The sequence below is a fragment of the Oncorhynchus kisutch genome, linkage group LG12 (assembly GCF_002021735.2).
Source record: "Oncorhynchus kisutch isolate 150728-3 linkage group LG12, Okis_V2, whole genome shotgun sequence".
NCBI lineage: Eukaryota > Metazoa > Chordata > Actinopteri > Salmoniformes > Salmonidae > Oncorhynchus > Oncorhynchus kisutch.
This window is the reverse complement of record NC_034185.2, coordinates 48,428,220-48,452,308: the sequence shown is the minus strand read 5'-3', so window position 1 is coordinate 48,452,308 and position 24,089 is coordinate 48,428,220. Positions and strand designations below refer to the sequence as shown.

The 24,089-nt window shown below is 42.0% G+C and overlaps 2 protein-coding genes across 2 annotated transcripts; one reads left to right on the top strand and one right to left on the bottom strand.

Annotated features, from left to right (window-relative positions):
- Positions 1–5,027: 5,027 nt before the first annotated feature.
- On the top strand, positions 5,028–12,834 carry LOC109901101 (E3 ubiquitin-protein ligase ZFP91). The gene is made up of 12 exons (XM_020497130.2): positions 5,028–6,537; positions 6,957–6,991; positions 7,130–7,243; positions 7,481–7,523; positions 7,897–8,001; positions 9,677–9,760; positions 9,946–10,077; positions 10,358–10,408; positions 10,560–10,638; positions 10,897–11,011; positions 11,188–11,287; positions 11,429–12,834. The coding sequence occupies exons 1-12, from the start codon at positions 6,134–6,136 to the stop codon at positions 12,507–12,509; spliced, it is 2,343 nt and encodes a 780-aa protein (XP_020352719.1). The 5' UTR covers positions 5,028–6,133; the 3' UTR covers positions 12,510–12,834.
- Positions 12,835–15,009: 2,175 nt separating this feature from the next.
- On the bottom strand, positions 15,010–21,872 carry LOC109900355 (uncharacterized). Its single transcript, XM_020496051.2, has 2 exons — positions 21,533–21,872; positions 15,010–16,190 (listed from the first exon to the last, which is right to left on the bottom strand). The coding sequence occupies exons 1-2, from the start codon at positions 21,601–21,603 to the stop codon at positions 15,491–15,493; spliced, it is 771 nt and encodes a 256-aa protein (XP_020351640.1). The 5' UTR covers positions 21,604–21,872; the 3' UTR covers positions 15,010–15,490.
- Positions 21,873–24,089: the final 2,217 nt, after the last annotated feature.

Sequence of the window (24,089 nt, the reverse complement as noted above, 5' to 3'; positions counted from 1 at the left end):
CAGTCATTCCATCCTGTTTCCTTAGCACTTTGAGATATCGGCTGATGTACGAAGGGCTATATAAATAAATTTGATTTGATTTATCTCAAGTGGTTATACTTGTGCTGTAGCCAGGTAGCCTGGATTACATTTGTGTCGTGATGTAAACATGGTTGCCATTTTAGTTGTTTTCTTCCACAATCCTTATTGTTTTTCAGAGAAAATGAAATGGCTCTGTTTAATGTGCTTTTCTCTGCACAGTTCCATCCAGATTGGAGCTGTGCAAACACATGACATAGCAGGTGACCTGAGAATGAAACAAGATTTGTTTGATTAACAGTCGCTCGTCCTGTTTTCTTAACTCAAGTGGTTATACTTGTATTGTCTGCAGTGTCACCTGCTACCAGTGTTGCCAAGACGCCAGGTAGCCTAAGAGATCAAAATGTATGTGTTAAATCCTTGTAGGATATAACATGATATAACATGATGAGTGAAAGAGAGAAAAGGCTGAGAAAGTGAGAGAGAGAGAGAGAGATTTTGCGTTTGCTACATATGACACAAATGACCCGTGAATTGATGTGGTTATAAACCTCTCTATAATTCTCAGTCGTGTATTTATGTCACACAATATGGGATTAGATGTACAAACATATACAATGCAGCCCAGATCAGTCCTACAACATTGTATTTACCAAGCTCTGTTTTAAAAGGCTTCTGCATCCTTTGCTTTTGTGGCATTGGGCAGTCACTGTTCCACATTTTTTGATGTTACAGCCTGAATTTAAAATGGATTAAATTGTAGATCACACAAATGCCCAATAATGTCAAAGTGGAATTTTGTTTTGTAGAATTTCTAAATTAATAATAAAAAATGAAAAGTTGAGTCAGTAATTATTCAACCACTTTCTTGTGGCAAAGCCTAAATGAGTTCAGGATTACAAACGTGCTTTAAAAAAATCATGTAATAGTTTGCATGGACTAATTCTATGTTCAATAATAGTTGATGACATGATTTTTGAATGACTAATCCATCTCTGTACCCCACACATACGGGTCCCTCAATCGAGTAGTGAATTTCAAGCACAGATTCAACCACAAAGACCAGGGAGGTTTTTCAATGCCTCGCAAAGAAGGGCACCGATATAAAAAATATTCCTTTGAGCATGGTGAAGTTATTAATTAGGCTTTGGATGGTGTATCAATAAACCCAGACACTACAAAGATACAGGAGTCCTTTCTTACTCAGTTGCTGGAGAAACTGCTCAGGGTTTTTACCATAAGGCCATTGGTGATTTTAAAACAGTTACAGAGTTTAATAGTTGTGATATGAGAAAACAGAGGATGGATCAACAACAAAAGCCTGTACGGAATACAAATATTCCAAAGGATACATCCTGTTTGCAACAAGGTACTTATTAAGTAATACTGCAAAGAATGTGGCAAATCAATTAACTTTTTGTGGCAAACAGGATGGGGCAAATCCAACACAACACATCACTAAGTGACATTCTTCATATTTTCACACATGGTTGTGGCTGCATTATGTTGTGGGTATGCGTGTCATCGGCAAGGACTAGGGAGTTTGTAGGATAACAATAAATGGAATTACAGCTAAGCACAGGCAAAATCCTAGAGGAAAACCTGGTTCAGTCTTCTTTCCAACAGAAACTGGGAGAAAAATTCACCTTTCAGCGGGACAATTACCTAAAAGACAAGGCCAAATCTACACTGGAGTTGCTTAGCAAGACGACACAGAATGTTCCTGAGTGGCCTAGTTTCAGTTTTGACTTAAATCGGCTTGGAAATCTATGGCAAGACTGGCAATGGCTTTCTAACAATTATCAACAAACAGCATGACAGAGCTTGAATAATTTGTTCAAGAATTATGGGCAAATATTGAACAATCCAGGTGTGCAAAACTGCTAGATAAAGATTCACAGCTTTAATCGCTGCCAAAGGTGTTTTTGACATGTATTGTCTCGAGGGGTGAATACTTATCTAATCAAGATATATTAGTGTTTTATTTTTCAAATGTTAGAATTTTTCTTCCACTTTGACATTACAGAAAATGACAATTTAATCAATATTAATCTCACTTTTTAACACAAATAAAATGTGGGAGAAGACAAGGGGTGTGAAGGCACTGTATGTAATGTAAGCAGTGTTATAAAGGCAATGACTGTCTGTATGTACATAGTCCCAAATTTAGCAACAAGAAAATAGGATTCATGTAATAAAGATATTGTTGAAAATGTAGTCATGTACATCAATCACCCTGTAGTGCATTTAAGTAAAACAGGATTAGATATTGTCCCTTTTTGTACATCAATTTGTAGATTTAATTGAATTTAACCAAACCTGTACACATACCCACACACAGGGGCAGATTGGCCATCTGGCAATTCTGGCAAATGCCAGATGGGTTGGACAATTTTTTGACGAACAAAAATGTTTTACATTTTTTTTTATATAAAAATGAAACAACTCAAATTTTGACATGGCCATGGGCCTGTTAAGATTGATTTTTTAAAAATATTTTTGTGCCATTTCTCTTTTATACAAATCTATAATGATCTATAACCACCCTACCAAGATGAGCTGGCCCAGTTTTTCTGAGCTGAGGTCACACAAACTCACATTCAAAGTCAAATGTGGCATCAGCAAAGAGACCTGCTCCGACTCTGTCATCAGTTAGACAGCCAGGATCATGGATCATTAAAAACGTAAAGGATGCCTATTAACATAGAAATAGCTCATTCCACATTGTCACCCCACCACTCAAAACTTCCTATTTTTGGGGGCGGCTAAAACCATGACTTGCTCAAACAGTAAAGTGTAGTATCCTCATGATTCTTGTAATGAAAGTGTCTGCCCTGTTCCTGTGTCCTGGCTGGAGCCTGCCGCTGTGATGAGCAAGCCACTCTCCTCTCCCCCTATGCGCTAGATAGAAAAATGTGCTCTGATCGTATAACATTTAAAAATGCAATTGCTGGAAATTCTGGAGTCCTATTTTGACATTAAAATATAGCAGCTATAGCCTAATTGTCAACCCAAAATGCATTACAAATTCAATCACTGACTTAGATGGCACATCAAAATATCTTGAATCAGGCATTACTGCTTGGACATGTGAGATGAAAACACATTTCTTTATTCAGTAGTCTATTTATTATAGTTCTTAATAAAGCACTATGAATGACTTTATAAGAGGATTCCAAATCGTGATTTGGGTCTGACCAAATCATGGGCTGGTGCCACCAACTGTAAAAGTTAGCAGCACCAGTAATATCAGGGGAAAATGTTAGTCTGGAGCCCTGTAATACTAATTAATACTTAAGGTCAATGTGGTCTCAGGCCAATTCGTAATTTGATGTGTGTAAATCTGTGACAGTACGGATCTTCCAGCAAGACGATAACAACAAGCACAAATCAAAATCCACAAAAAAAATGGTTAATTGACCACAAAATCAACATTTTGTAATGGCCATTGAAGTCTCCAGACTTCAACCCCATTGAAAACCTGTGGTTGAAATTGAAGAGCAATGGTGGATTTAAGATTAGGCAGAAGAGGCAATTGCCTCATGCCTCACATCATCGAGGGGCCTTGTTCGTGAGCTGAGCATAATTTCTCTGTTTGAGGATCCCCCATGCTCCGCTCGAGGCCCCCAAAACCTACATATAGTGAGACAGAGGGGCGCTGTTTTGCTCGCTCAGATGCTTTCTCCGGTGAGATAGTATTAGCCACTTGCGAATTGATGGAAAGCTGGCAGGTGCACAGTGCTGGAATTTTTGGGATGAACATGCGAAGCGATTTGTTTGACAATCAGATGGAAACATAATGACTGGTAGTGTTCATGGCACATTCAAAGGTAATACATTTTTACAGTTAAATGACATGTATTTACTATAAAACCATTTATTTATTTTTATTAGGAAGGGGGGCCTCAGACTGGCCTCTGCCTGGGGCCTCCAAATCACTATGTCCATCCCTGTTAAAGAGGGCAGTCCATAATTGCAGATGAAGGATATGAAAATATTATTTATGGAGGAATGGTCTAAGATCTCTCCCAATGTGTTCTTCAACCTCATAAAACATGTTAAAGTTAGCGGCGTGCACAATGATGTGGGCTTGTGTGGATAAAATGTCAGGGACAAATTCTTGTCCCAATCAGCCCCTGCCCACACACATTAAGAGGCTGGAGCAGCACAGACTCAGCTGCATGTAGTGTGCCACTCCAAAAAATGGTATATTGTATTTCATTGTATTTACATGCCACCAAGTGGCTGTGAAATATATAAACGTGAAGAGCATCATACAGGTGTCTCTCTCCCGACCGGTTACCAAAGCTGCATAGTGATAAAAATGGTGGTCAACACTGCAACCCAGTGGTGCTATTAAGTCATTTATCTAGCACTTCAACAGTTGCATGTCAGCTCTCATTTCAGAAGATTTTGGATCGATTTAGAATAGTTTATATTAAGGCAAACCACTTTTAATGTTTCTTTGGAAGATTCTGAAATGATGTTTTATTTTGACCCAACTGTTTAAGGTACAACTGAAACATTATTTTGAATGATGAGGAAATGTCAAAACAAAAAAGCAGTACATACCATAAAACCTTTTGACAAAAGTGCATTTTCTTTTTGACGTGTAATACCCCTGTCTATGTTAAGTTTTATGTACTCTTCTCAATATATTGATTTTTTTAAATGTTTTGTTATTGTTCAATATATAATTAAATTAATATATTTTATGTGAAAATCCATGTTAAAGACACATTGCAGTCAAAAATGCCTGTGTTTTGTATTTACACACTATGAGGTTGGAATAATACTGCGAAATTGTGAAAATGATGATAATGCCCTCTAGTGGAAAAGCTGTTTGACAAGACTGCCTGAAATTACATCCTGTTTTGGTCAGATGGAGTTTGGCCTGCCTGGTGACATCACCAGGTGGTAAATTAGTTAATAGACCAATAAGAAAGAGAGTTCCATACCCCTCTGCCAATAATAGCTAGTTTTTAGTTTTCCTCTCCCCACTCAAACCACTTCCAGATAGTCCTAGCAAAATTCTTGCTTGAGAAATTGCTCTTTGGTAAGAAGCTATTTTTTTTTACATGGAACCTGGAAACTAAACACTGTGGGCAACAGTAAGCATCTGCCTCTGATTCCAAAGGTTACAAGTCTGAAACCAGCAATAGAAAGTTGTTTTAGATTTTGAATTCGGGGGGAAATGCCTAACCTTAAGATTTCGGCGTTAATGCCTCAACTTAACCTTAAACACTTTGAAATGTGATGTTTGATAAACATGATGAATGTCTAATTCTGACGTGAGACTGTGAGAGATTGTTGGTAGTGGCTTCCGAACAGCGCCCGTCTGCTACCCAGTCATTTTAGAACAGTCATCCCATTTTAAGGCTACACTGCCATCTAGTGGCAAAAAAACTGTCAAACCTAAAATAACAAAACATTGTATAATTTACAAAGAAAGGACTGGATAACACAATTTACTCTTACATTCACTGTACTTTGTTAGACTTTACATTCAACATAAAATCAGATAAAATAGCATGTGTGATTTTTGCACTCGGCCTACATTTCCCATGACCAGAGGGCTGTCTGTGCGCGCAGATTCTTTGCACAGCTCCTGCGCGTTCAATTTCACTGATCTGTAAACAACTGGGATGGGACCAACACGTGCTATGTGGTCTGTACTTATATGGTTGGGTGATGATGCTGCGAACGTGTGCATCTGCTGAACAGTATGTTGCTTATGCATTTAACCTTGGTTTTATTTTGGCTTAAAGGAGACGCAACAAAGTGGTAACGCGACATGGCCCGTGCAAATAGTTAGGTTTACTATAGCTTTAAGAATGCAAAAATAGTGTCTGGTTCTTTAAAAATGGATATTGGTTTATTATTATAGTAGGAATTAAGGAAAGTTTTTATTATTGATCAATAACGCTTATAATTTGCGGACTAGGCCCGAATTCTGTGAATTATGTCACAGTCGGATTACGGCCTTTAGCTAGCAATCCAAGCGTTTTGATCGATGTGATATCAAATGTAATCATTTGTTTACTGTCAGTACAGTATCAGAGAAAGTAATAAATACGTTCCGGGAAAAAAGGTTAAGAACCGGGAACACGCGGTGATGGAGCCGCAAATCACCCAAATAGGCGAAAACAATAAAAGGGATGAGCCCGAGGATGACAAGGCCACGGTACAATCCCCAGCCTCGAGTGCAGCGGTCACCCCGCGCAGGACTTCGAGAGGCCGAGGAGTTGGCCGGAAGAAGGGGGTTTCTCCTTCGCCGTGTACGAATGGAGCAACACCAGGCACTCCGAGTTCTGGACGAGTGTTACGGGACCGGTCTACACGAACACTACCAGCTTGGTTGCAGAGCGAGAAGAGTGACCATGCAGAAGAATCAAGCGCTGACAAAGCCGTAAACCGCCGGAGGAAGGCTGCTTGTCCACGATCCAGGAAAAATGCCTCCTCCGCAGCTTCAACAGAGAGTACCGGAGAGGTCGGGGATGACCGTAGTCAAGCTCATGAGTACGTTCGTATACGCCTTTAGTACACCATAAATTGCAATATAGCGGTGTCCTCTGCTATAAACGTAACATCTTTACATGCCTGGGAAATTGTTAGCCAGCCAAGTTTGCTTGTCAACATTTTACGGTCATAAAACCGGTTGTATGCATAGCTGCTAATTGTATACCCTGACATGTACGTATTCCAGCACAGTTCCTTTAAAAAGGGAGGAGGAAGAGGGAGGGGTAATACCTGGTTTTAATGTCTAATGTTCTTTACCTGTCCTCTCATTCCCGGTGTGAGCGGTTTTGTCAAGTTGCAACCTGTATGTAAGCAGTCTTGAATGACAGCAACTCATGATTATGTCATATTGTACATAGCTGGATTAACAGAAAGTCAGCCGGGAAGTTATCACTATTTTGATAACTCTTTCTCCGCAGCTCAGGGCACCCAAGGAAACCCACCGATGTTCAAGGTAGGTGACCACCCTCATACATTGCCTGATAAACTAGACAAAGATATGTGGCTACAGTAACAAGACTAGTAAGAGACACCTTGAATTAGTATTCCAATTCAAAGGTGTGTATGATGGCACTCACTTTGCCCTTTCCAGTCCACCCTCACTCACAGAATGCTCAGACGAGTGCCAAGGCCCCTTCTGCCCGGGGTACCAGGGGGTCCGCCAAGCCTGTGTGCAAGAGTGAGCCTGGCACCGACAACCCAACCGGTAGGCACACCAACCAGCTAAATTGTGTTTGGGATTAAACTGAGTGGGCTAAGAACGTCTTGGGTTGCATGGACACCTGGGGTTAGATAATTTTTTTCTTTTCTGGTCGGTTACATCAACTCTGTGGGGGTTGGGCCGTTCCCGAGACAGAGGGGAATGTTTCATCCTGAAAAAGCCCAATCAAATTGTGATTGTTGTATTGGCATTGTGTGATAATGTTGTTGTTTTTTTCTTCAGTGGAGGTGGAAGCAAAGGTAGTTGCAAAGAAGACAGTTAGGATGTGAGTATACACATGCATTCCAAATCCAATTTTATTAGTCACATGCGCCATATACAGCAGGTATAGATGGACCTTACAGTGAAGTGCTTACTTACGAGCCCCTAACCAACAATGCAGTTTAAAAAATACGAATAAGAAATTAAATTAAAGAGCAGCAGTAAAATAACAATAGCGAGACTAATTGCAGGGGGATACCAGTACAGAGTCAATGTGCAGGGGCACCGGTTAGTTGAGGTGAATAAACAAACAGCATTCTTACTCATCTCATGGCTGGAAGTGTGTGTGTGTGTGTGTGTGTGTGTGTGTGTGTGTTCGAAAGAGGCTTGGGTCTGTCTCTGTGCTGCCGTAGTAACACGGACTCCTCTCGCCTCAGTGAGAAAAAAGAGGAGAATGAGGAAGATGTTCTCTTGGGAGGAGAAGATGAGTCTCCTTTCCAAGATGACCCTAAAGACTTCAGCTTCCAGCCACAGTCTCAGAGGTAATGTTGGCGAGACAGCAGTGTGTGTGGATCAGTATAGGCAATAATCAATGGTCCACATACAGTTGAAGTTGGAAGTTTTACATACACCTTTGCCAAATACATTTAAACTCAGTTTCACAATTCCTGACATTTAATCCAAGTAAAGAATTCCCTGTCTTAGATCAGTTAGGATCACCACTTTATTTTAAGAATGTGAAATATCAGAAAAATAGTTGAGAGAATTATTTCTGCTTTTTTTCTTTCATCACATTCCCAGTGAGTCGGAAGTTTACATGCACTCAATTAGTATTTGGTAGCATTGCCTTTAAATTGTTTAACTTGGGTCAAACGTTTCGGGTAGCCTTCCACAAGCTTCCCACAATGAGTTGGGTGAATTTTGGCCCATTCCTCCTGACAGAGCTGGTGTAACTGAGTCAGGTTTGTAGGCACATGCTTTTTCAGTTCTGCCCACAAATGTTCTATAGGATTGAGGTCAGGGCTTTGTGATGGCCACTCCAATACCTTGACTTTGCTGTCCGTAAGCCATTTTGCCACAACTTTGGAAGTATGCTTGGGGTCATTGTCCATTTGGAAGGCCCATTTGCGACCTAGCTTTAACTGATGTCTTGAGATGTTGCTTCAATATAGCCACATAATTTTCCATCTACATGATGCCATCTATTTTGTGAAGTGCACCAGTCCCTCCTGCAGCAAAGCACCCCCACAACATGATGCTGCCACCCACGTGCTTCATGGTTGGGATGGTGTTGTTCTTCGGCTTGCAGCCCCCCCCCCCCCCCCCCCCCCCCCCCCCTTTGTCCTCCAAACATAACAATGGTCATTATGGCCAAACAGTTCTATTGTTGTTTCATCAGACCAGAGGACATTTCTTCAAAATGTACAATCTTTGTCCCCATGTGCAGTTGCAAACCGTAGTCTGGCTTTTTTATGGCAGTTTTTGAACAGTGGCTTCTTCCTTGTTGAGCAGCCTTTCGGGTTAGGTCGATTTTAGGACTCATTTTCCTGTGGATATAGATACTTTTGAACCTGTTTTCGTGTCTTCTTCCTGAGCGGTATGGGGGTTGCATGGTCTCATGGAGTTTATACTTGCGTACTTTTGTTTGTACAGATTAATGTGATACCTTCAGGCATTTGGAAATTGCTCCCAAGGATGAACCAGACTTGTGGAGGTCTACCATTTTTCTTCTGATGTCTTGGCTGATTTCTTTAGATTTTCCCATGATGTCAAGGCAAAGAGGCACTGAGTTTGAAGGTAGACCTTGAAATACATCCACAGGTACACCTCCAATTGACTCAAATTATGTCAATTAGCCTATCAGAAGCTTCTAAAGCCATGACATCATTTTCTGGGATTTTTCCAAACTGTTTAAAGGCACAGTCAACTTAGTGTATGTAAACTTCTGACCCACTGGAACTGTGATACAGTGAATTATAAGTTAAATAATCTGTCTGGAAACAATTGTTGGAAAAGTTACTTGTGTCATGCACAAAGATGTCCAAACCGATTTGCCAAAATCTATAGTTTGTTAACAAGAAATGTGTGGAGTGGTTGAAACACTTATGTTGGAGTCATTAAAACTAGTTTATGTAAACTTCCGACTTCAACTGTACATGTTTAGCAAGTGGATGTGTGTGTACGGCTATGGGTTTGAGCACTGTGCTTGTGTTACAGTGGGGAAATCAGCAGTGATGATGACATTCCCTTCAGAGATGACCTCAACGACCAGAGCTACAACCCGGAGGCTGAGACTACTAGGTGTGTATGTGTGTCGTAATGCTTTCCCTTTGGGATTGTGTGCACGTGTGTGTGTGCATGTCAGCTCCAACGTATTATTCCCTTTGTGTGAATCGGTATGGATATAAATGTTTGCGTGTGTTTTGTGCGCGTTTTACCCATGTGACCTGTCTGTTGACCTTCCAAATGGATCCTCCGTCTCTTAGGGATGCCCCCAAACCACGGCGCAAACCCCCTCCGAGACAGAAAGAGAAAAAAGAGAAGGAGCCAGGAATCAAGATAGAGGGCACAGACGTGAAGCTGGAGAACGAGTTCGGAGAGGGGGATTTGCCCAGAAAGTATGTCTCCCCCCCCCCCTCCCCGATTCTCCAACCTTCTCCCAAAGTGTGCACCTGCACTCTCCCCATCATGTATTTAAAAGCATTGGAAGTGGCTGGCGTTTCCACCATTGTTAAATCCGTAACGGAGAGTGTGCAATTTCAGACTTCAAAGGAAGGGTGTGCAAGGGTAGACTTCTGTCACTTTGGGAATTGGATCTGGCATTGGTTTGGTCTCTTGATTTCACTCTTTGCTTGAATAGAGTTCTCCAACTTCTTTTATTCTCTCTATTTCCCTCAGGAGAGGCAGGCGAAGGAAAGATGATAAAAGTCCCCGGCTCCCGAAAAGAAGGTAAACTTGACATTACTGTTTAACTGCAACAATACTCTTTATTTTCTCTAGTCAACTAACAAAACATTAGTGAAATCATATGTATAAAAGCTGAACCCTCACCTCTGACATACATGATGATTGACAGTTCTGTCATGTCCCACCCCCACAGGAAGAAGCCACCGGTGCAGTACGTGCGCTGTGAGATGGAGGGGTGTGGAACAGTCCTGGCTCACCCTCGCTACCTGCAGGTCTGCCATAGCAACTGTAGTGGTCGCCATAGCGACGACAAAGCTCACAAGCTATTCTGAGATTGAGTTGTGCATGAACAGGGTTGGGGTCGATTTCAATTAAGATTTTTTTTTTTTCAATGCATGCAATTGAATTTCACTTTCACTTCCTGAATTGGCTGTTGAAATGGAATTGACCCCAACGTAGGTGAATAGTATTAAGCTTTTTTCCCCATCCTTCGTCTCTCTCGCTGACTCTCTTTTTCCTGTAATTCCCAGCACCATATTAAGTACCAGCACCTTTTGAAGAAGAAGTTTGTATGTCCTCACCCATCCTGCGGAAGACTCTTCAGGCTGCAGAAACAGCTACTTCGCCATGCCAAGCACCACACCGGTAAACACACACACACGTAGAGATCCACATACAGACACACTGAATGCTAACTATCCTCACTAAACATTTACATGCACACACAAGTACAGTATTACATGCAATCACAGAAGCAGCGCTTGACCTGTCATTGTTTTCTGTGATGAGCTACTGCTAACTCTCTCTGCTCCCCCTCTCAGACCAGAGGGACTACATCTGCGAGTTCTGCGCCCGCGCCTTCAAGAGCTCCCACAACCTGGCTGTGCACCGCATGATCCACACCGGAGAGAAACCACTGCAGTGAGTTTCCATCTCCAACCTCGTTTATTTGTTTGCCTGGCTGTTAATTCATTCCATCCATTTATTTAAATGTTGCACCTGTCTGCACCCCCCCCTCCCTTCTCTTTTACGTTCTACATCACTCCCTCTCACTTCCTGTAGATGTGAGATCTGTGGCTTCACCTGCCGCCAGAAGGCCTCCCTCAACTGGCACATGAAGAAGCACGACGCGGATGCCACCTACCAGTTCTCCTGCTCCATCTGCAACAAGAAGTTTGAGAAGAAGGACAGCGTGGTCGCCCACAAGGCCAAGAGCCACCCGGAGGTGCTCATCGCAGAGGCCCTGGCGGCCAACGCAGGGGCCCTCATCACTACCCCTGCCTCCCTGCTGGAGGCCTCGGGAGTGGGTTGTGTCGGGAACCAGGGGGAGCTGGTACGACTGGAGCCCGCCAAGCAGGTGACCCAAGTGGGTGAACAAATGACCCACATGGGGCAACAGGTAGCTCAGATGGGTCAGATGAGCCACCAGGTGGTAGTAGTGAGTCAGGACCAGGGCCTCCACGCCATGCAGATGCCCCTGACCATCGCCCTGTCCCCCATCGACCCCCCGTCGCCCTCCGACACCCAGCAGCAGCAGACCCACCACACCCTCCAGCTCCAGATGCCCCTTCATTTTGTTCAGCAGGTGGCGGCCACTTCCCCACAGCAGCAGCAGTCGCAGCAGCAGCAGGCCCAGATGCAGCAACTGGCCCTTCATTCCGGCTCGGTAGTGACCCAGCAGCATCAGCCCCAGCAGCTCCAGCAAATGACCCTGCAGTCTTATCAGCAGCAGAATCAGCAGCCACAGATTCTCCACATGACCTTCCAGACCGTCGACGGGTCGCAGACACATCTCCAGCAGATCCCCTTGTTAGCCACCCCCCAGCAACTCCAAACCCTCCAGAGTAGCTCCCATATTTCTACCGCCAACCTCCCTCTCTTGGCCCAGGTCCAACTTCAACCTCCGCCCCAAACCCAGGACATCCAGCTTCAGGACCCAACCACTGTGGGTTGTAGCGAAAGCTACGCTCTGGACGATTCTGTTCTCTCTGCCTCCTCTCCTTCCGCTAACACCCTTCAACAGTGTGAGACTGTAGGGGAGGGAGAGGTCGTTTGGGAAGGGGGCGGAGAGGGGGACGGAGTGGTGGAGGGGGATGTCTTGACCGATGCCACAGAAGTGCACATGCAACATGTACTTATCTAGAGTAGTCGGTGGGGGGGGGGGGGCTAGCCTGGAAATTCAAACTGAATTCAGCTGTTTCACTTTATGATCACTAATTAGGAAAGTGAAACAACATAAGGTGATTCAGTCTGGATTTCGAGGTTAGGGGAAACTGGGAAAGACAGTAAAAAAATGAGAGGTCTAGCGATGTCCCTCCTAATGTATTGTGGCACCATTTGAAATATATAGGATCACAGATATGTATTTATAGTCACTTTTGGTAGCTTTTTAGATCTACCCGCATCAGGGCAGTTGTGTGAGTTGTTGCCTTTGTACATAAAGTGATGTAGCCATCTATACCCATCAACTGGCCTTCTGTGTTTGTGTGTTTAGCATTTATCAGAAGAGGCTGGTGGAAGGAGCTATAGAAGGACTGGCTCATTGTAATGGCTGGAGTGGAATCGATGGAACCGAGTCAAACACGTTCCCATGTTTAGTGTGTTTGTCTCTGTTCCATAGTTTCCATTCCAGCCATTACAATGAGCCCCACCTCCCACCATCCTCATGATACTAGTATCACAACACTTACGGTCCTCAATTTTCCATGGCAAGCAAAGAACCGAAAGCAGACAGAATCTAAGCCCTACTGTTAGAAACAAAACTATCAGATCTGCCCTAGCCAACACCCTTATAGTGGTGGTTTTGGAGGTTTTGGAGTGTCATTATTTCTATATAGCCTACACTTTCTCATTCTGAACATCTAATGCGAGTGGGATGGGTGTGTGCTTACTGATTTGACAGCTCTAACGCAGTTATACCTCCAACGCCGCCAAAATACCAGCTAAGTGGGTGTTCGCGATCACTTGATCTGATTGAATCAGGCCTATAGATCGGGCATGCATCGGCAAAGCCTGGGCAGAGGAACTCGCTCAGAGACGGACAGTTTATGGGCAATGTTACAGACGTCATGGAAATCACATTAAAAGTAAATGCTGCATATGTCGGCTCAATCGGAATTGACATCAATGCCAACCGCTTTCGGATCTTCCACAGTCCACTCCATATTTTATCCTGGTTTAATCCGTCCACAGTAATCCAACTAAATATACATTTTATTGCAAAAACATCAAATGATGGAAAAATATTTATTTCATACATAGATCCTTCTACATGCTACATTATCTTACAAATTGTCAATATAAAAGGGAAATTATCAAATTGATATTTAATAGTACGATAGCTATCCCCAGCTTCTGAGCAGCACAACATGGAGTATTGTTCATGCATGCCTGCCCTCTTGTGGCCACATTGTGTATGGCATGTACAAGATTTCAGGAAGATCTTGCTTCAGCTACAAGGAATTGTGTCAAGTACATGGTAAGTTATTTGAATCTCAGTTTATGTGTCCGGGGTCAACCAGTGGTCCAAAAAAAAAAAAAAACACCCTGTGGGGCCCCGGGATAAGGGTTAAAGGACACTAAGCTTCATCTGCTCATAGGTCAGTTCGTGTCCTCTACCTTCCTGTAGAGATCCTCCTCTTCAACCACTAGTTCCTCAGGGCCGTAGTCATGCTAGTGAGCACTGGTGTCCTTTGTCCACACGCTGCTCCTCACTGCACGACACAGCTCAGGTTCACAACAGAGTAAATAACAATCTGAAACATTGAATATAAATAAGTAAGCGGAATAAACATAAGTGATACTGGCAAGCTCAGTGTGCAGGTTTATCTTTTAAATCAATAATGAAACAAAACTGCATCACCCGCTTTCCACAATCCACTGGAGCTGGTAGGTTTGATCTATATTAGGTGACTTACTTGGCCGTGTGTCTGAGTGAGGATCAGAACACAGTAGTTCTATTGTCTGTCTCAATCGCCGTATTTAATTCACGTTGATAAAAAATAAACTTTTATTTTTTAAAGTGTTACTGACCTGTGACCTTTGTGTGTTGAAGCGCTTCTGCACCTCCCTGTTTTCTCTGGACTCCTTGGCGCCCAGGCTAACTCAAAACTGTCTACACTACTAGTACATTTACATGTGATATTTTTGTCATTTAGCAGACGCTCTTATCAAGAGCAACTTACGACCAATGCAGAGTGCTAGGAGTCAGTCAGCCAAGGTGCCCTAGTAAGTAAAAAAAAAAAAACTGTTTATTGTGACTAGCCGAGGTGCCACCCCCCTCTCCTGCCAATAGTCCGCTAGCCAGTCGGGCTTGCCTCAGCATCAGAGCCCGCTGTCTGATCCGTTCGATCTTGGCTTTCATTGCAGTTTTTGGCTGGAGAAGCATCAATCGCCGGTGTGGTGGGGCTAAAAATAGATCCATCCCAAAAAGCAGGAGCTGAGTGTGTGTGCTTACATTGTGACTGATGCCGGAGTGTGTTGCAACTGATCAAAAAAAGTAACCCTGTGCTGCCTCTCCTTTCAATCTTTCTCTAATCAAGCAAAATTAATGATTATATTTTCCTAATCTTGATCCATAACTTTATTGGTATCTCCAGTTCCTATGTCCATTTATCATTAAGTGATCACAAACACAAATAACAAACATTTAACGCATTTATTTGACAATGATAAAATGTAGCTTATATTTCCAATGGACAGGTTCTTCCAAAATAAATACGTTTTCAATGAAACTACAAAAACCCCATGTACAAACTACCAATCTGAAGTATATGTACTGGACTGAACAGAGGTTTGGAAGTGTGGTATAGTTATCCTATCTTGCATACTGACAAGTGGTGTATAGAATACTCTCTGGCTGTAGTCTGATTAGTTTGCACTTGCTCACTCGTAAGCATGGGTAGGGAGAAGTTTAAACCATATTTTACACCAGTCCATTCCTTTTACATCCATGGGGGGGGGAGTAAATGAGTGCAGAATAATGGTCCAAAATTGGAACACGTTCCCATTTTCTCTTGTCACACACTAAAACAATGTGAGCGTATACACACACACACACACACACACACACACACACACACAAACACAGTGTATTGCTGCTGACAGTATTCCTGTGCAAGTCGCTCAGTTCAAATTGACCTGTTCTCTCTTCCTCTGCATTGCATAATTCTTCAACGCCCTTTTAGGAGGCACTAGGGTGTTACTCAGCCCTACTCTCCTCTTCCTAGACTGCTGACCCTCCTCCTCTTCAGGGTCTCCTCCCTGGTTGTGATGAAAGTTCTGGCGACCCATGTATGAAGAGCCTCCTGCGTTGGGGTCAGCTTGCTGCGATCCGGGAGCGTCATCCTCAGGGGGGTCATAGTCATTGGGAATGATGGAGCTCTGGAGATCGCTGTCGTGGGCAAACTTGCATTTAATCCCGAACCTGCAGCGTCCGTCCTTCCTGTACGCCACACACATCCTCTTGCCCCCTATCTGGGAGGGCCGGGCCTGCACTGTGAGAGGGACATGCTTCTGCAAGACGTTGAGCTTTTGGTCGGCTTGAGCCTTGAAGGGGTTGGCGAATACGCCACTCTTGGAATAGGCCCCGAGGGGGGGAGGGGGGAGTTTGTGGGAGAGGGAGCTAGTGGGTGCGGGGAGGAGAGGGGTCCGGGACTCTGAGGGGGGTCCCATACAGGAAGGGCGTTTTGGTTGTAGTTGGGATATGGGGTTCACCTCTTCCTCTGGGTTGGAGTCACAGTCCGACTCACTGGAGGCTGACCCGGACTCTAGGAGGAAATTGCGGCCCTTCTTCTGGGTCTCTCCATCCACCTTGCTCTCAGTCCTTCAAAGACAAAACATGCATAAATGGACTGGTATACTAGCTGTAGTGTTATCCCAAAAAAGATTTCAAGGACTTCTCAATCTGGAAATATTTAATTTGACTGGAAGAGGAAATCATATCTGGTTTGAATAGCAAGACCAATCACAACACTCCTCTCCATAGAGAACAATAGTAATGGCATCTTTTTGTAGGCACCAACTCATGGTTCATTGGACAAAGCCCATGGGAAAATGAATGGAGTTTTTGGAGGGTTTCTGGTTAACTGCCGAAAATAAGGTCTGTGGTAAACACAGGCTTAGGGAGATCTTGTACGTTTTGACATAATCTTCATCAGCTAACGTCACTTTTTGTCCATTTTGAAACATTTATGTAATCAAAACAAGCATAAAGCACAAAGGCGTCATAATTCATAAAGGTAACGTTAACTAATATTTGACTAGTGGAGTATGCATTAGAGATCAGAAACAGCAAAATACTAATCATTGTTTAATTAACATTTTTTTAAATAAGTTCTCCCCTAAAGGGGTTTTACATAACATGTTCTCCTCTGATTTAGCCACTGTCCCCTGTATTCCTGACCCAGAATTGGCTCTAGAAAATGTATCCTCTATATGCATTCCTCTGACAAATAAACACACCCCCTTTAAAAACCATTTAGAGTCAAAGATAGCTCCGAAGAAAACCAAAGGTTAGATCTATCTGAACTCATTCAGATAAGAAATCGGGCCTGGGCTAAAGCAAGGGGAAAAAAAGCTAAAAGCTAAAAGCTAAATCAAGCTCCCTTTTAAGCTCCATCTCTGACTCGGCTGTTGATCCTTCAAAATTTGGGAAAAACAGTAAATGCACTGAAGCGTAACAATTCTTCTTCTTCCCTGCCTAAGCGAGTTCTGTCTGACTCTGTCATCGTAACTGGGAAGAATGGGATAAGTGATGCTTTTAATTATAATTGTATCATCTCAGCAGGCTTTTTATTTGAGAGAAACAGTTGTTTAATTGACCCTGGTCAGTCAATTGACTGCTTTTCCCTCTGCCAGCCTCTAGCTGACTCGACGATTAACCTGTCAACTTCTAGTGAATATTTGTTTTCATTCCAACAATTCACTATCTGCGATGTGCCTTGCTTAAGATTGATGTAAAAAAAAATCCACTAGGGCTGACGATTATATACCTATACCTGATGATTATATCTGGCACTATCCCCAAGGTTTGGAAGGTGACCCTTTTGACTTAAATAAGTATCTGCCTATTTCTAAACTTTCTTGCCTAGCATAATTTATAACTAGGGTTGACCTGATTTAAAACCCGACTGATGTACATTTAGAATACATTTCAAAGATATAAACTTTCTTGCCTAGCATCATTTATAACTAGGGATGGTTTAAAACCTGACTGATGTACACTACCAGTCAAAGGTTTTAGAACACCTACTCATTCAAGGGTTTTTCTTTATTTTTACTATTTTCTACATTGTAGAATAATAGTGAAGACATCTATAACTATGAAATAACACATATGGAATCATGTAGTAACCAAAAAGTGTTAAGCAAATCAATATATTATATATTTGAGATTTAGCCACCCTTTGACTTGATGACAGATTTGCACACTCTTGGCATTCTCTCAACCAGCTTCACCTGGAATGCTTTTCCTACAGTCTTGAAGGAGTTCCCACAAATGCTGAGCACTTGTTGCCCTCTTGTCCTTCACTCTGCGATCCGAATTATCCCAAACCATCTCAATTTGGTTGAGATTGGGGGGAATGTGGAGGCCAGGTCATCTGATGCAGCACTCCATCATCCTTCTCTGTAAAATAGCCCTTAAACAGCCTGGAGGTGTGTCGGGTCATTGTCCTGTTGAAAAACAAATTATAGTCCAAACCAGATGGAATGGCGTAATTGCTGCAGAATGCTGTGGTAGCCATGCTGGTTAAGTGTGCCTTGAATTCTAAATAAATCACAGAGTCACCAGCAAAGCACCCCCACACCATAACACCTCCTCCTCCATGCTTCACGGTGGGGAATACACATGCTGAGATCATCCATTCACCCACACAGTGTCTCTCAAAGACACGCCGGTTGGAACCAAAAATCTCATACTTGGATTCCAAACCAAAGGACACATTTTCACCAGTCTAATGTCCATTGCTTGTGTTTCTTGGCAAGTCTCTTCTTATTATTAGTGTCCTTTAGTAGTGGTTTCTTTGCAGCAATTCGACCATGAAGGCCTGATTCACACAGTCTCCTCTGAACAGTTGATGTTGAGATGTGTTTGTTACTTTAACTCTGTGAAGCATTTATTTGGGCTGCAATTTATGAGGCTGGTACCTCTAATGAACTTATCCTCTGCAGCAGAGGTAACTCTGGGTCTGCCTTTCCTGTGGCAGTCCTCATGAGAGCCAGATTCATCATAGAGCTTGATGGTTTTTGCGACTGCACTTGAAGAAACTTTTAAAGTTCTTGACATTTTCCGGGAATAGACTGATCTTCATGTCTTAAAGTAATGATGGACTGTCGTTTCTCTTAGCTTATTTGAGCTTCTCTTAGCTTATTTGAGCTGTCCCTGTCATAATATGGACTTGGTCTTTTACCAAATAGGGCTATCTTATGTATACCCCCCTACCTTGTCACAACACAACTGATTGGCTCGAACGCATTAAGGAAAGAAATTCCACAAAGTAACTTTTATAAGGTACACCTGTTATTTGAAATGCATTCCAGGTGACTACCTCATGAAGCTGGTTGAGAGAATGCCAGAAGTGTGCAAAGCTGTCATCAAGGCAAAGGGTGGCTATTTGAAGAATCTCAAATATAAAATATTTTATGGTTCCATATGTGTTATTTCATAGTTTTGATGTCTTCACTATTATTCTACAATGTAGAAAATAGTTCAAATAAAATAAAATAAACTTGATTTTTTTTCACCTTTATTTAACCAGGTAGGCTAGTTGAAAACAAGTTCTCATTTGCAATTGCGACCTGGCCAAGATAAAGCAAAGCAGTTCGACACATACAACAACACAGAGTTACACATGGAATAAACAAACATACAGTCAATAATACAGTAGAAAAAGTCTATACACAGTATGTGCAACTGGGGTAGGATAAGGGAGGTAAGGCAATAAATAGGCCATGGTGGTGAAATAATTACAATATAGCAATTAAACACTGGAATGGTAGATGTGCAGAATATATATATAAAAATAAAATATATATACACACACACACACACAATATATACACACACACAATATATACACACACACACACATACATACATACACATGTCCAAGTAGAGATACTGGGGTGCAAAGGAGCAAGATAAATAAATATGAGTAGGTGTTCTAAAACTTCTAACCGGTAGTGTACATTTAGAATACATTTCAAAGATAAGAAAGATCTTAGCTGAGAATTAATAAAGGATTCAAATATTTTAGCGGTTAACTGTATGGGTAAAAAGCAACATTGAGATGACCTCTTCATTGACCTGTCAAGGGCTTTCGATACAGTTGATCACTCACTGCTAATTCAGAGGCTTTCCTCAATTGGCATAGACCAGTAACTGAAGCTATTTAAAAAAATGACTTGACAGATAGAACTCAATGTGTATCTACTGATGGTGTTAAATCAGGTCTCCTGGATGTTCAATTTTGGGTCCTGTACTTTTTACTGTTTACATTAAATTGCAACCTGATATGCCAATGATACTGTTAGGTACTCTATTGCCCCCACAGTTGAGCAGGCTCTATTTGAACTACAGTCTGCCATCATTGTATTATAGAAAAACTTTATTGACCTGAAATGAGTACTGAATGCAGGTAAAACTAAGTATACGTTGTTCTCTAGAGCGCATGATCTAAGCATGTGTACTTTTGGATGGTGTCCATATTGATCGTGTCCCTGCTTACAAATGTCTGTGCATCTGAATAGATGAAAAGCTGTCTTTTAAAAAGCACATTGCCAAGTTAGTTAAGAAGCTGAGAATAAAAATGAGCTTCTTCGATAGAAGAAGTTGCTGCCTCTCGCTAAGGAGTAGAAAACGGATTATTCAGTCCACGTTCCTATCAGCCCTAGACTATGGCAGCATCCTCTATACTAGGAACACAGCGGCCACGTCACTAAATCCGTTAGATGCAGTTTGTCGTAGCACATTAATTATGACCAACAATTGTAGGACTCATCACTGCATTCTCTACCAGAAAGTTGGTCGGCCCTCTTTTATGCCACGTAGGTTGATAGATTGCTATGTTTTCATTCATAAAGCTATTTTACAATAAGTCCCACTGTACCCAATTTCTTTACTCAACTGTAGACATACAAGTTACCACACTGGGTCTCAGGGATGGCTAACTGGAAATTCCTTGGGACTCTGAGTTATGTAAATCAGTTGTGTAACTCAGCTGCATACCATATCACCCTGCATACCACTGCTGGCTTGCTTCTGAAGCTAAGCAGGGTTGGTACTGGTCAGTTCCTGGATGGGAGACCAGATGCTGCTGGAAGTGGTGTTGGAGGGCCAGTAGGAGGCACTCTTTCCTCTGGTCTAAAAAAATATCCCAATGCCCCAAGGCATTGATTGGGGACACTGCCCTGTGTAGGGTGCCGTCTTTCAGATGGAATGTTAAACGAGTGTCCTGACCCTATGAGGTCATTAAATATCCCATGGCACTTATCGTAAGAGTAGTTGTGTTAACCCCGGTGTCCTGGCTAAATTTCCAATCTGGTCACCTAATAATCCCCAGTTTGCAATTGGCTCATTCATCCCTCCCCTGTAACTATTCCCCAGGTCGTTGTTGCAAATGAGAACGCGTTCTCAGTCAACTTACCTGGTTAAATAAAATTATAGTTTTGTTGAACAGTATTCCAAATGTTCTTAAATGTGTTGTGTCTAGCACAATTCAGAGAGCTGATTGAAGACCTTAGTACAAAACAATGTGTTTGTTTTTTATGACCGTGTTTTTCTTTCTGCTTGTTTTTTTGAAGTTTATATGTTGATGTGTGTATTTTCTGTCATTTGTGCAATTCAGGGCTCATCTGTAAAAGAGAGCTTGGTCTCAATATGACTTCCTGATAAAATAAAGGTTAAATTAAATCAAACTAACCGATATTATCTCATAGAACAAAACATATAAGATCTCCTAAACCCGTGTTAACCTCAGACCTTATTTTCTGCATTTATCCCCAAACCCTATTCTTTCCCCATAGGAATTGCTGAACGAACCAGGTAACTAATTTCCGGGTTTTAGGACTACAAACTGGCGAGCTCTATGAAACACACGTCTATCTGTTCAATTAATCTTCCACAAACAAAGGTTTTCTAAATTGTATTCCTGAATTGTAACTTACTTCTTGTTGTTTACAATATCCCCATCGCTGTCAGAATCAGAGGACACGCCATAGCCGACGAGAGAATTCATGTCAGTTTGCTGCTTAGCCTTTGCGTTAACAGGCTGACGCTACGTTAGCTAGTAGCTATATTTGTCTCTCTTCGTCCTTAATTCGCCTTAATCCAGTCACAAATTGCGGTCTGCGTTTTATGTTTGATTGAACTGGTAGTTATAATCCGTATGAAGATGTTTGTTGCTCAATACATTTATGAATTGTTGTATTTCTGTTGTTGGTGTAGCTACAATTTGCTAATCCAAAAGAAAGTGTCCGCAACACTAAAAAAGTACTTCTGGGTCACGGAATTTCGAAAATATTCCAAATAAATAAAAGTTCCCCACGTAATAGTATAAAAGAGCCCGTAACCTGTACTTATTCATGATATATGGCCAATAATTGTCTAAACAATAATCAAGAATAACTCATGTGTTCATAATTAAGTCATTTCATTTGGGTTTTAAAACAAGGTCAAATAAATGCCCCCAATGCAACACTGTATATGAAATACATATTGGTTTATAGAGAACTATTCTACGTGCCGAAGTAAAAGTGGGATTAGGACTCTTCACTGGTATCTGTAGAATCTATATATGGTGTTATTTCATGGGGGATTTGGGTCTATATGCCCAGCCACACGTTCTACTCTACCCACACCATTGGTTACAATGCAATACACTATAGCCTATAAATTACATATTGGCTTATAGAGTGAAAACTATTATTAAAAGTGAGGCAGTATCCTAGTAAAATCATATTGCTATAGGTTTATGTTACCCCAAATATGCTATGCCTTCCAACAATTTTCTTAAACCCACCTTGGTCGCAATCAATCAAAAGCTGTTTTATGTCTTTTTATTATTATTATTATTATTATTTATTTATTTTTTTAATCAAAAGGTTTGCCTCTTGGACTTGTGTTTTGGACTGATTCATGGATCATATAGGCGTTACCATTGGGTCTCGGACCAACAGGCTCCGAGACAGCTTCTATCCCCAAGCACTGAACAGCCAATAACTCCAGGCACTGAGACTTTTGAAAAACTAGGCAATAGCTGCCCAGCCTGACCCACTGTCTATCTGCACTGACTACTTGCCACTCACGGGTCTCTACCCACACAGTCACATACGCCTACACTGACACTCCTGCACACACACTGACACCAGCACACATATAAACACACACAAATGCACACTCATCACCACGCACACACCCACACAACACTAAATGGATGTGTACCTTGATCTTATAAAATCTCATTTGGAGGATCACGTTGTGTTGATGTGCCAACAGTCACAGAATTTCTGTTCTGAGAGGATAATGTTCTGCTTAAGGTACCTAGAATATCACCCAATTGGTGGTGTTTACATTTTTTTTTATAATACCTATACATTTGAAAGCACGTTGGATGGCCATAGCTATAAACATGAGAAAGAAAGTAATGTGATTGCAATAGTATTACAATGAGTGTTAAAATAATGGACTCCATAAAGCAGTATGAGAAAGAACTGGAGGACATTCTTCACTCACTACAGAAATGTCTCTACAGTATTTGGCATTACATGGAAAGGTTGTGGACATTGTTCTGAAATATGAATGTTCTAATCATTGTGGGAATTTCAAAGCTCAGGTAGATGATAATGCATGGGACTTGGTGCTTTTCAAGGACCCAAAGTCACTTCACAGTTATAGAAATGAAATGAAAAGAAAAAGAACAAAGTAGGAGTCAAAACAAAACATCAGACTATACAAAACATGAATAAAGACAGGGGTGGGCTCAAAGAAGGCAAATAGTGATGTATGGGGAGGGTAGGGTTGGGATTTGGATACGAACCCGGTTTAGGGTAAGGGGCGGGATTGGGGTTAGGATACAAACCCGGTTTAGGGTAAAGGGTAGGTTAAGGGTTTGGTCTAGGTGCTGCTCCGTATGGTGAAGAGAGGAGTAGATGGAAGTTGTTGTGGTCCCTGTGTGTGTGTGTGTGTGTGTGTGTGTGTGTGTGTGTGTGTGTGTGTGTGTGTGTGTGTGTGTGTGTGTGTGTGTGTGTGTGTGTGTGTGTGTGTGTGTGTGTTCACTTGAGCAGTCCTATTTGGAGATAACATCAATGAATTCATTCACAACAACATGAGATTTTGTAGGAATTATCAGAAAAAAAGATTATTGCATAAAATGTTATGTAAGTATGTGTATATATCAGGTTCATTGAATATAATGGTGACTCCAGGCACTGAGACTTTTGAACAGCTAGAAAATAGCTGGCCATCCTCACCCACGGTCTATCTGCACTGACTATCTGCACTATATGCCACTCACGGGTCTCTACCCACACACTCACACATGCATGTACTGACACTCCTGCACACACACTGACACAGACACACATAGACATACACACTCATCACCATGCATGCACACACCAGCACCCCCCCCCCCCCCCCCCCCACCACTAAAGCCTTTATTTATCTTTGATCGATGAGAAATATTTTGAGGAAGTGTTATGGCTATGTTATTGCTACCTCGTC

What these genes read in the sequence shown, in the direction of transcription:
- LOC109901101 (XM_020497130.2), top strand. Translation starts at nt 6,134, where the DNA reads ATGGAGCCGCAAATCACCCAAATAGGCGAAAACAATAAAAGGGATGAG. An exon ending in TTCCAGCCACAGTCTCAGAG is followed by an intron (nt 8,002 to 9,676) that starts GTAATGTTGGCG and finishes CTTGTGTTACAG; the next exon opens with TGGGGAAATCAGCAGTGATG. An exon ending in CTCACCCTCGCTACCTGCAG is followed by an intron (nt 10,639 to 10,896) that starts GTCTGCCATAGC and finishes TGTAATTCCCAG; the next exon opens with CACCATATTAAGTACCAGCA.
- LOC109900355 (XM_020496051.2), bottom strand. Translation starts at nt 21,603, where the DNA reads ATGAATTCTCTCGTCGGCTATGGCGTGTCCTCTGATTCTGACAGCGAT. An exon ending in GATATTGTAAACAACAAGAA is followed by an intron (nt 16,191 to 21,532) that starts GTAAGTTACAAT and finishes TTGTCTTTGAAG; the next exon opens with GACTGAGAGCAAGGTGGATG.